Genomic DNA, 12,268 nt, shown 5'->3' with positions numbered 1-12,268 from the left:
TAGACAGAGGTCCCAAGAGGATTATAGAAGGATTGAAAACGGGTAAGTCTGCGAAGATTCCCTGTGGCTTTGCAGGTCTTGACTCCCAGGATTAGCTGAGGCCTGGTGTGGCAGGGAAGAAGAGGGAAGTCCAGCTATTCACCCTCTGTTCCTAAATCCATCCATCCATCCATCCCCAGGTTAGGATAGCTCAAGTTCAGAGCGGTATCTGATCACCATAATAATCTCTTACAGAATGAGGTCTTGTCTTTCTATTTGGGTTTCTCTGCTGCTTCCTTGTGGCTTTTGGGTTTGATCTGACAGTGAACAGGAGCCTTTATGATACCTCAGAGAAGTTTCTCAGAAAACAAGCGACCTAGACTCAGCCCCATTAATAGACCAGGGATGGGGGAGGCAGGTGGAAGTACCCTTGTATGCCCATCCCACAGGGGTGGGTGTGATCCAGTCCCAGCTTTGAAATTGCAGGCTGTGGCTCCGGCCTGCACGTTGGGGTTCCTCATGCTTTTCTGCTCTGTGACTGTTCCTGACACTGGGACTCAGAGAACTGGGCTCTGGCCCAGCCCCCACAGGTTCCCCAGGGCCAGGCTTCCTGGACCTCCCCTCCTGTGGATGTTAAACTGGGGGAAAAGTCCAGCTTTTCTCATCAGCCAAGGGTGAAGTCAAAGCGAGGACGAACATAAGTTTCTGGGAATTCTTGGCAGACAGTATTATACTTTATCTTCTGGGTAGGAAAATAGAGGAAAGAGAAACTATCTCCAAGGTAACAAAAATGATGACTTCTCTCTAGGCATATAAGGATTTTTTTTTTTTAATCTTCTCTTTCTTAGAAAAGCTTTGATTCATATAAAAAGAGGTGGGATAAAAATTTGTCATATCAGTTTTCTGCTGACTCCAGGGAAAATATGGTGCTTTTTATTGAATCTGTGTATGTAAGCATTAGGCACACTTAAAGGTAATTCACAGCCCAAATGGAAATCACAGGCCCCCTTTTTCCCCTGGTGGAAGCAAGTAAAGCAGCTCTGAGCTCAGAGGCCTGTACCCAGCCAGCAAGCCCAAATCTAGCACAGGGAAATCTGCCTCTGCCAGTCTCTCTCCCTCTCCCTCGCTGGGTTTGTGCAAATATAATCGCACCGCAGACCCACACTGTTGCTGTGAAATAGCTGGAGGCCAGGTTTGAGGCTGGTCCACGTTGACACACCAGCACCCTGAATGTCCGCACCCATATGTCTTAGCCTGTGAATGCTCACTTTTGAAATTGCTGGGGAAGCTCAGGCCTCAAACCAGATCCAGATAATTGAAAGCCATCATTTCCAAATGGATTCGTAATTTATACATTGTTAGTCTCCAAGGGGAGGGGCTGGGGGGTTGGTTTCTCTTTGTTGTGTGAGGACATTATGTGCTCTTAGGCTTTTTATGACCTTTAATCTTGTTTTCCTATCTACCAAGTAGCAGGCCCCGCGTGGAGGCTGGCACTAATGAGCAGATGATTAGAAGGCGGGCCTAATTATATTCTACTGACAGAGCAGGCCCTCGCCTGCAATCGCTAGAAATGCAGTTAAAACCTTTGCTCACTGGGCCGTTTCATCAAGAATAAGGGCCCTGAGTTTTGTCTGCATTAAGAGCCGTCTAAACAAGTTAACTCCAGCCACTTGAAATTGTGCAAGAATCGTCGCACTGCAACAGGGGAGCCTCCGTGTTGCAGATAAAGGGAAGTCAGGGGAGAACAGAGTTATTTCTTTAACTGAAGAGTAAAGAAATAAGGCAGATTTGGCCCTCAGTACAAACTGTTGTGGTAGCTAACAATGATTACTATCATTACTATAATTTTTATCGCATCCCATTTTGCAGGTGAAGAAACCAAAACCGAGAGAGATTATTCTTTTCCCCAAGTGCCCAGGCTAGCAAAATCTCCTAGTCCTTCCCCTATGCTTCTTTCCAATTCTTTGCGATTAGGGGGTGTCTAAAGAATGAATTCCCAAGGAATAAAAGTAACCGGGCAGGAGAAACCAAGATGGCGGCATAGGTAAGCACCTAAACTGCTGCCTCGCACAACAATTTCAAAACTACAACTAAAAGACAGAACGGACACCATCCAGAACCACAGGAAAACTGGCTGAGTGAAAATTCTACAACTAGAAGGAAAGAGAAAAGCTCAGAGAGAATTGGAGGTATGGCAAAGGGTCTTTGTGCGCGCAGAGAGGAAGGGCGGCCGAGAGCCTGGCTGACTTTCTCTGGTGGAAGGGGGAAGGAAGCCCCCGACCGCACTGAGCCCCAGTTCTGACTGCACTGAACCCCAGTTCCAGGCGAGCCCCTGGGGACCCACGCTCTTGTGGGGGGAGTCTGGACTCTCGGGCGGAGACTCGGGAGCTGGGGAAGGCAGAGGTATATGAGTGCGCGCAAGGGCAAGGCTAACGGGATGCCAAGACTGTCTGCTCCGCCCTGAGACTCCACCCTATCCAAGCTGAGCACAGAGGCTATTGCAATTTGGCAAGTCTAATCCTATAAGGCTGTCTCTAGCACCGAACTTCTCCCAGCATAGACACAGCTGATCCTTACAGCCAACTGGCCTGGAGGTCAATTCCAACAATCAAGACTTCATTACAACAACAATCAAGACTTCATTACAACAAGGCTGTACACACAGTCCACAAAGGGGTGCACCAAGAGTGTCCACCTCAGGTTAACTGGGGAGGCCGACCCACTGGGCCATAGGAAACCTAGCACACAAATTTACCCTACCAACTCAGGGAAGCAGTGAAAATGCGGCGTCAAAGAAACAGATCACAAACGAAAGAAATGGAGGAAAACAAACGACTGGATATGGAATTCAAAACCACGGTTATAAGGCTTTTCAAGAATATCCTAGAAAAGGCCGATAAATATAACGAGACCCTCAAAGATATGAAAAAGGACCAACTAGAAATTAAACATACACTGACTGAAATAAAAAATATTATACAGAGACCCAAAAACAGACTAGAGGAACACAAGAATCAAGTCAAAGAATTGAAATACAAAGAAGCAAAAAACACTCAACCGAAAAATCAAAAAGCAAAAAAAAAAATCCAAAAAGTTGAAGATAGTGTAAGAAGACTCTGGGACAACTTCAAGCGTACCAACATCCGAATTATGGGGGTGCCAGAAGAAGAGAGAGAGCAAGATACTGAAAACCTATTTGAAGAAATAATGACTGAAAACTTCCCCAACCTGGTGAAAGAAATAGACTTACAAGTCCAGGAAGCGCACAGAACCCCAAACAAAAGGAATCCAAAGAGGACCACACCAAGACACATCATAATTAAAATGCCAAGAGCAAAAGACAAAGAGAGAATATTAAAAGCAGCAAGAGAAAAACAGTTAATTACCTACAAGGGAGCACCCATACTACTGTCAGCTGATTTCTCAACAGAAACTATGCAAGCCAGACGGGAGTGGCAAGAAATTTTCAATGTGATGAATAGCAAGAACCTACAACCAAGATTACTCTACCCAGCAAAGCTATCATTCAGAATTGAAGGGCAGATAAAGAGCTTCACAGATAAGAAAAAGCTAAAGGAGTTCATCACCACCAAACCAGTATTATATGAAATGCTGAAAGGTATTCTTAAAGAAGAGGAAGAAGAAAAAGTAAAGATAAAAATTATGAACAACAAATACATATCTATCAACAAGTGAACCTAAAAATCAAGTGAATTAAAAACCTGAGGAACAGAATAATCTGTTGAATGTAATAGAATCAGGGGCATAGAAAGGGAGTGGACTGATAATTCTCAGGGGGAAAGGGGTATGGGGGGTTTAGGAAGAGACTGGACAAAAATCATACACCTATGGATGAGGACAGTGGCGGGGGAGGTAAGGGCAGAAGGTGGGGTGGGAACCGGGTGGAGGGGAGCTATGGGGGAAAAAGGAGAAACAATTGTAATAATCTGAATAAAGATTTAAAAAAAAAAAGTAACCGGGCAGTTCAGGAAACCACCAGAAATCCTAACATTAAGTAGACTTTTATTTAAAGGGAGTTATTGATTCACTTTTAATGGGAGCGGATAGAGCATTCTGGACTGGGGAGGAGGACGCACAAAAGCTAAATGAACTTTTAGAACACTCTGGAATTGGAAAGATGTCATAAGCACGCAGCCTCACTGGGCAGCTGGGAGGAGGAGTGGGAAGGTCTTATCATGGTTTTGGAGAGGCCGAGTGTAGGCTGTGGGAGTGGGGGTCGGGGGGCAGCCCTTACCTCTTCTGCCTTTGCTATGGGTCACAAACCTGTGGCCCTATGGTGGCAGGCCTCACAGATGACCTGGAACAATCAAGGATATCGTTTAAAAATAGCTATTTATTCACAAGCTTTTAGTCTTGGTAGAGGGTCTGCTCCAAAGGGCTACCCTGAGGGGGTTTTCTCCACACTGCTTGCAAGTACCCACCCCCAACCTGGAGAGCTTGACAGAGGAGGCTCCCCATCCTTGAACCCTGGGGGAAAGTAGGCAGAGCCAGAGGGTGAGCAGACTTGTCAAGGGATTGGCAATGGGCCACTTCCTCGCGTGGACAGCCTTGGGCAAGTCATGTAAGCCCTGTGGCCCTCCTCTCCCTATATTTAACATGAAGAATCGGGTGCAGTGATCTCTAAGCTCCAGTCTTCATGGTCTGGTGCCTAGTCCCATCCATTTCCCCGAAGACTGCCCTCCCGTGGGGTCTTCAGCCCCCCCACCTCCCTGACTTCAGGCTCCTTTTCTCCTCCCGTAGTGTGTACCAAGGGTCAGGTGGTGAGCGGCCAGTACCGGATGCTGGCGAAGCATGGGGGCTACGTGTGGCTGGAGACGCAGGGGACAGTCATCTACAACCCACGCAACCTGCAGCCCCAGTGCATCATGTGTGTGAACTATGTCCTGAGGTGAGTATGGGAGGGCCAGTGGGGCACGGGCTGTGAGCTCCCCACACTGAGGATGGCAGGCTGTCTGCGGTGTGGGTCCTTAGGACCCAGAGCACTGTCATGGATGATGCAGGAATAGTGGGTCACTTGGGACTTCCCTTCCCCAGCGCTTCTCTTCCCTTCCCCTAGTGCCTAGTCTCTCATCTATGCCATGCCTCTGATCCACGTGGGGAGGCAGACAGAACAAAGTCATTCCTTGATAAGCATTTTGTAAATGTGGAAAACCAGAAGTGTTCTCCCACATTCACTCTGTAGCCCCTGGGAAGAGAGCTGGATAAAGTCATTGCTGGAGTGAAGCATACAAAAGTCTGCAAACCCGGGTACACCATGCAGTGCCTGCTCGTAAAGCAGGATCCAAGGCAGACGCATAGTCTCAGGGCACTCTCGCTGTTGCTGCCTTAACTCCACATTTCCATTGTGTGGTTCTTCAAAACATGACGACACAGTGTCCATTCCCACGTGTTTGGCTGAGAGACTCAGCCATCAGGGTGTCCCTGGGTCTGCGGGACAAAAGGATTTCGCTAGAAAACGTGGCAGGTCTAAAGCACCCTCTTGTCCCCTCAGTGAGATTGAGAAGAATGACGTGGTGTTCTCCATGGACCAGACAGAATCCCTGTTCAAGCCGCACCTGATGGCCATGAGCAGCATCTTTGAGAGCAGTGACAAGGTGGCTGTGTCCGAGAAGAGTCACCTCCTGTTCACCAAGCTGAAGGAAGAGCCGGAGGAACTGGCCCAGCTGGCCCCCACTGCGGGAGATGCCATCATTTCTCTGGACTTTGGTGGGTGCCCCTCGACTGAGCTGGGGGACGTCCAACTGTCTTGAGGGTGGGGAGGTTTTTACTGTCACAGGCCTCCCTGGCTGCAGCTTTTCCTTAACCAGAGGCACCCTGTTCCTTCCCCAAGTCTTGCTAATTATCTGTTAATGGTCCGACTGGTCTGTATTGGATGCAAAAAAACAACGCACGCACCTGGCACGGAGTAAGACCGCAAAGTGCCGAGCCGGGGGAGGGGGGACGGGGGCGGGGGCGCAGGGGAGGTTGCGGAGGACTGCCTGGAGGAGTTGCATCTCCACCACAGGGGTAGGAGCCTGCCATGACAGCAAGAGAGCTGCTCGGAGGTCACTGGCATAATTTCACAGCGAGGGCAGAGCTCCACCTGGGCCTTGAGGGACAAAATGCTTTTTGGGAAGGGGCTGAACTGAAATAATGTTGGAAGAAATAATTCCAGAAAAGATTCAGGCCCAGATTTAGCCCCCGTAAGCACTACTTCTTTAAAACGTGTGCATGTCCCCCGGGGACTGAGTTCTTGTGGCCACAGAGAGAGTTTTCAGGCCTCGCCAATCCCACGCTGGAAGCACCTTCACGTGTACCGGGGGCCCTTGCTCCCCACGTGGGTGGGACCCGCAGCCTGGCCACGCTGCTGAAGGAACAGGTGCAGCGCCTGTGCTCGCCCTGTTAGCTGTGCCCCTGAGAGGCCAGGTGAGAAGCAACAGAGGATCGTAGAGGACAGACCGGGATGAGAAGGCTCGCAGCCTCCGTTCACTGAGGCTGACTGCCCTCTGTCCTCTCCTAACCGCTCATCTACATGCTGGGCTGCTCTTCGAGGAAAAGTGGCTCCTACTTCACTTAGTCTTTGACAAGTAAATTCTCCAGGAGGGTGTCCCCTTGAAAGGGAGCCTGTACATTGAATCAGAACCCCAGTTAAAGGCTCCTTTGTCCCAGTCAAGCTTCTGAGGGCTGAGCAGCCAGCCCAGGCATGACTTCCAGAAGCTGTGAGGGATTTTTCATGCATCCTTTGGGCTTTTCTCTGCCCTCAAGGGTTCTCCATGGACCGGTCGGAATCCCTGTTAACCAAGCCAAATGCTTGTCTCCACAGGGAACCAGAGCTTTGAGGAGTCATCAGCCTATGGCGAGACCATACTGGCCCCCAACCAGTCGTGGGCTGAGGAGCTGAGGAGCCACATTGCTCAGAGCGAGGCCAGCCTGCCTGCCTTCACCATGCCCCAGGCGGCCACCCCGGGGGACACCAGCCCCAGCGCCACCAGCAGCAGCTGCTCCACGGTGAGCCCCCTGGAGTGAGGCCATGGAGAGGGCGGGCTCCTCCTCTGGCCACTGCCGTATGGCCGGTCAGTCTGGACAGAAATACTGTGCTCCTCCTATTCAAGTTATCCTAGAGTCCTATAGAGAGGGGACATATGCCTGCAGGTATACAAGCTGTTTGCTTGCTGTCAGTATCCAGCCCCACCTAAATTACAAGTTCCCAGAAGGCAGGGGCTGAGGGGCAGTGTTTTGAGCCCCCAGCTCTGTCCCTGCTCGGGGGACAGAGCTATACAGTCTCCAAAGTCCTGCTGTCCATGGCCTTTATCCCACTGGCACCTCAGGACAGGCTCATTTGATGAGGTGACTGAGGTGCAGAGAGGTTGATGAATGGACCTAATTCACGCAGCTCACAGGGAGTGGCCCCTCTACAAGTACTTGTTGAGTGGAATGGAGTTGGTCTGTGGGCCTAAGAATGTATTTCTCCTTCTACCTTGGACTTTGGGGAGACCAGTGTCATACTCTTGACATAGTCATTCCCCTCCTGGCCCCCAGCCTGGCAGCCCTGAGGACTATTACACATCTCTGAATGATGATCTGAAGATGGAGGTGATTGAGAAGCTTTTTGCCATGGATACAGAGGCAAAGGACCAGTGCAGCACCCAGGTAGGTGGCCACGGAGAAGTTGGGCTGGTGTGCCTGCCAGCAGGCAGCGGAGAAGGCTCAGTCCCCGTCTAGCAGCCGCACCCCTTTGTGACAGAGACCAATGGAGATGCTGGACCATGGTCCCTAACTGGATGAGGGTGCAGGGAAGTAGAACCCGTGGAGGTCCCTCCTCCCACTTCGCCCTCTGCTTTACCTGTGTCAAACCAGCTCTTCTACCTGTAACTTTCACCTTGTTTATCTCCTACTCACTGAGGGAGCTCCATAGTGCACATGAAGGACAAAACTACGAAATATATTTAAAAAAAAAAAAAGCCCTAGCTGGTTTGGCTCAGTGGATAGAGCATTGGCCTGCAAAAGGAAAGGTCCCAGGTTCAATTCCGGTCAAGGGCACATGCCCGGGTTGTGAGCTCGATCCCCAGTGGGGGACTTGCAGGAGGCAGCCGATCCATGATTCTCTCTCATCATGCATGTTTCTATCTCTCCCTCTCTGAAATCAATAAAAATATGTTTCTTCAAAGAAGCCCGACATTTAAAAAGTACATCCAGATGTATGAGACATTTATAAGCAAAGGGAACACTAAATGATATCGGAGCCCTAGCCGATTTGGCTCAGTGGATAGAGCATCGGCCTGTGGATCAAAGGGTCCTGGGTTCGATTCCGGTCAGGAGCATGTACCTTCCTGGCCCAGGCCCTCATTGGGGCTTGTGCAGGCGGCAACCAATCAATGTGTTTCTCTCACATTGATGTTACTGTCTTTCCCTCTCTCTTCCACTCTCCCTAAAAATCAATGGAAAAATATTGTTGGGTGAGGATTAACCGAAAGAAAGAAAAATGATATCAGAATTGTAAATTTTCATTTGCATGTAACTTTACAGGAAAGCATTTATTAAAGAAAGCCAGTGCTCTTGCTCTGTGTCTCCTCAGCTGGATTTCAATGAGCTGGACCTGGAGACACTGGCACCCTACATCCCCATGGACGGGGAAGACTTCCAGCTGAGCCCCATCTGCCCCGAGGAGAAGCTCGCGCCCGAGAACCCGCAGTTCCTCCCGCAGCACTGCGTCAGCACCATGACGAGCATCTTCCAGCCGCTGGCCCCCGTGCCCACACCTGGCCCCTTTCTCCTGGACAAGTACCAGCAGCAGCTGGAGAGCAAGAAGACAGAGCCTGAGCACCAGCCCATGTCCTCCATCTTCTTCGATGGCGGGAGCAAGGTGTCCCTGCCATCGTGCTGTGGCCAGGCCAGCACCCCTCTCTCTTCTTTGGGGGGCAGATTCAACACACAGTGGCCCCCTGATCCACCCTTACATTTCAGGCCCCCAAAGTGGCCTGGAGATCAGCACTCGGAGGCTTTGGGGATATCACCATCGGGGCCCCCTGTCCCCTCCCCGCATCTCTCCATGCTCAAGAAGAGGTGAGTGGCAGTGGTCCTTGGCTGCTTCAGCAAAGGCTGTGCTGAAAAGGGGGAGGACAGATGGGTACCCACTGGGGGGGTGATCAGGGGCCCAGAGACTTCCTGCTCCACAGTGGCTGGTCCTCCAGTGAGCCCTGCTCTGATCCAGGAGCTTAGGCTGAGGGGAATCACCCCGAGGTCTGTGAGGCCTCGAGTGCAATGTTTTTATCAGAGCGGAGGGGACCAAGAAGTGACTGAGGACAGGAAAGGGGAGAGAACTAGCTGGTCCACCCTTGCACACCCGTCTCTCTCCCCAGAGCACCCTAAAGCACCTTTCTTACCTCGGGTTCATTACAGAGCACAAAAAGGTACCTGGGCAGTGGTTCTCTGTTTCCTCCTGGAACCCTGGTTGAGAAAAGTAAAAAGATGCCCATGCCTTTTGGACGCCCAGCATTGCCTTCCCTGTCCTTCTCCTCCTTGCTCCTTCAAATCTCCCCAACAAGCTCCATTTCCACCAGCTGGGAGCTCCCGGGGCTGAAGCACGATGGTTGGCATATGACCCTCCGCTCCCAGGGCACATTAGTTACACTGCCCTGGGGCACGTGCCCTTGAGAGAGCAGCCTCACTCGTCCGAGGGGGAACAGTTTAGGCAGAAGAAACCCTCCTAGAGACTGATGTCGCCCAGCTGGGCCGCCGCTGGGCAGGCGGCACATGTGACTTGAACCTTTAGCATCTCGGCAGGTGGGGAGACGGGGGAAGGGCAGCGGAGTGCAGCTCGGGGCCTTGAGGTCCACACCCTTCCTCTGAGCCTCTGCCCTTTGGGTCATACGTATTAGTGCTGGAAGGGCCCTTTGAAGGCCCTGAATGGCATGGGGCTCCAGACCCCCTCACGGCCCACTCTCTTGGGCTTGGCAGGTCTGCAAAGGGCTTCAGGCCTCAGGGCCCAGATGCGATGAGCCCGGCCATGGTAGCCCTCTCCAACAAGCTGAAGCTGAAGCGACAGCTGGAGTATGAGGAGCAAGCCTTCCAGGACATGAGTGGGGTGAGCCATCTCCTGACTGGCGCTGCCTTGGGTTTCCTCCATGGCCCTCGGGACAGGCTGGGCAGGGAATCGGGGCTGAGAGCAGAGACCCAGGCTGGCAGGCAGCTCTCACATTCTGAGGCTCAGTGGCCAGCCAGGGGCAGCAGGGCCGGGTGGGGAGGTGGCCTCTCAGACAGCTGCTCTGAGCCCACCCACCCGACGCAGTCTGAGGACGGGTTCTCTGGCCCTCTCCCCTCTACATCTGCCCCTCTCACTCCCAGGGGGACCCTCCAGGAGGCAGCCCTTCCCATCTGATGTGGAAAAGGATGAAGAGTCTCAGGGGCTGTGGGAACTGCCCTCCGATACCTGACAAGCGGCTGCGCGCCAACGGCCCCAGTGGTGAGCAGCAGGCCGGGTTCCCCTGGGATCGGGTGGGGGTGTCTGCAGGTGGAAGGGCTGGGGGCTCAGGGATACATCTCCGTTCTTCCATCCACACACAGCTTCCCCTTTCCACTCTTCTGGCTCAAACTACAAGGTCAGGAGCCCGGGCTTCGAGGCCTGGGGGCTGGCTCTGAGCACCTTCTGTGAAGGCAGGGAGGGTGCTGGGGGCTTCGCTGTCTCTCTCCTCCTCAGGCTGGCACTGCCCTCACACTCCAACACTGATCTTTCAGATGAGTTCACCCAAAATCCCATGAGGGGCCCGAGTCAGCCTCTGAGACACCTGCCGCCATCAGAGCCACCGTCCACCATGAGCCCCGAGGAGAGCGCCAAGAGCAGGTTCCCCCCGCAGTGCTGCGCTTTTCAGTACCAGGACTACAGTCTGCCTTCGGCTCACAAGGCAGCAGGTAGGTGCGCCAGGGCCTGCAGCCTCTGTGCCAGCGTCTGCTGTGTGTGGGAGGGGCGAGGGCCAGGGGGTGGACATCCCAAGGCGGCAGGTCTCAGCTCAGCATGACTTGCTGCCTGAAAGGCTCCTTCCCAGCAGAGTTGCAGCAGCGGCTGGAAGGCCATCTGCCTACAGGGCTTTAGAAGGAACCTTACAACAATCAGGTGACGTCCAGGGCTCTTTGATCCAAAAATCCCTCGAGCCTGTGTCTTTTATGCTGCTGAATTGCCTCATGTCCCACTGGCCTCTGGGGCATCCCTCTGCGTTCAGGTGGGAGTTAGGCTGAGGACATGTACAGAAAACAGGCTGCCAGGGGCTCCGGGAAAGGTCACCCTGTTGGACCTTCTGGAGGGTTAGTCACCTGGTGCCTGCCCTCTGTCCTGGGCCTCCTTAGTCAGGTACCATAGATGTTGTCACAAAAGATTGCATAAACATAGTGGAGAACGTGGTGAAACATACCAGACCCCTGCCCTCAAAGAGGGCAATTTCCTCAGCACTATGGTTTGGGGTAAATCGCTATTCAGTGCTTCAGCACCCAGCCTCCAGCACCACCAGACAGCCCTGGGCCTGAATTCCAGCTGTACTCTCCCAGCCACGCCTTTATGGGGGAGGTTTGCATTTAGTAAATAACTGCATTGTCATGCCTGCTGTGAGCCCACAAGTTTCCTTGAGCCTTAGAAATCAGGGGGAAACTATTCCTGACAGTACGTCCAAGAAGGGGGGCTTCAGAGGCCTGAGACCCACCCAGTCCACAGAGTGAGGTCCAGGGGACCGAGGGAAGGGGCCTAATGAAGGGCTTCCAGGCTGTCCTCCGGTCCCTGGGTCTCCTTCTGGGGAAGTGGGGTTTGGGTGCTGAGTGATTCCACTTTGCTCCTCCTTGCAATGTGTGTGCACACGTGTATATGTACATGTTTGTGCATCCATGTGTGTGCTGGCAGCAGCCCGTTCAGAATTCCCTTTCTACTCAGTCTTTCCTCCCTGTTGCCAATGCACGGTGACACAGGCTCTTACTGATGTCTCCTCCTTCACGGCAAGAAGCCTTCGTGGGAGCATCCTCCCCTAAAACTTCCTCTAGCTGCTGTCTGCACTACACACTTCCTCCCGTGGGGCTCAGCACCCCACCTAGTGGTATGGGTCCACCCCCTGAGGATGCAGTAGGCCACTCGGATAAGACTACATTGAAGAAACAGTAAAGTTAGGGCTGCCCTATCTGTAACCCTGACTCACAAAAACTGGAAAATGCCTCTTGTTCTCGGCAGCGCCCTTCTCATCTCTGCCTGCCTTTTATGGACTAGAGCCTTTTCCAGATGTCTGGTTTGGTTTTTAAAATACGGTACCAACCA

At 52.3% G+C, this 12,268-nt stretch overlaps 1 protein-coding gene across 1 annotated transcript in view; it reads left to right on the top strand.

The window, feature by feature from the left end:
- EPAS1 (endothelial PAS domain protein 1) overlaps positions 1–12,268 on the top strand; it is a 79,779-nt gene that overhangs the window by 66,922 nt on the left and 589 nt on the right. Inside the window, exons 8-15 of the mRNA XM_080685581.1 lie at positions 4,741–4,888; positions 5,492–5,706; positions 6,803–6,987; positions 7,519–7,629; positions 8,555–9,042; positions 9,937–10,063; positions 10,324–10,441; positions 10,714–10,887. Of these exons, the coding sequence (XP_080541707.1) occupies positions 4,741–4,888; positions 5,492–5,706; positions 6,803–6,987; positions 7,519–7,629; positions 8,555–9,042; positions 9,937–10,063; positions 10,324–10,441; positions 10,714–10,887 (1,566 nt within the window). The remainder of the gene's footprint in view (positions 1–4,740; positions 4,889–5,491; positions 5,707–6,802; positions 6,988–7,518; positions 7,630–8,554; positions 9,043–9,936; positions 10,064–10,323; positions 10,442–10,713; positions 10,888–12,268) is intronic.

The sequence above is a fragment of the Plecotus auritus genome, assembly GCF_963455305.1.
Source record: "Plecotus auritus genome assembly, chromosome: 8".
Classification (NCBI taxonomy): Eukaryota; Metazoa; Chordata; class Mammalia; order Chiroptera; family Vespertilionidae; genus Plecotus; species Plecotus auritus.
This window is presented reverse-complemented; position numbering and strand designations above follow the sequence as displayed.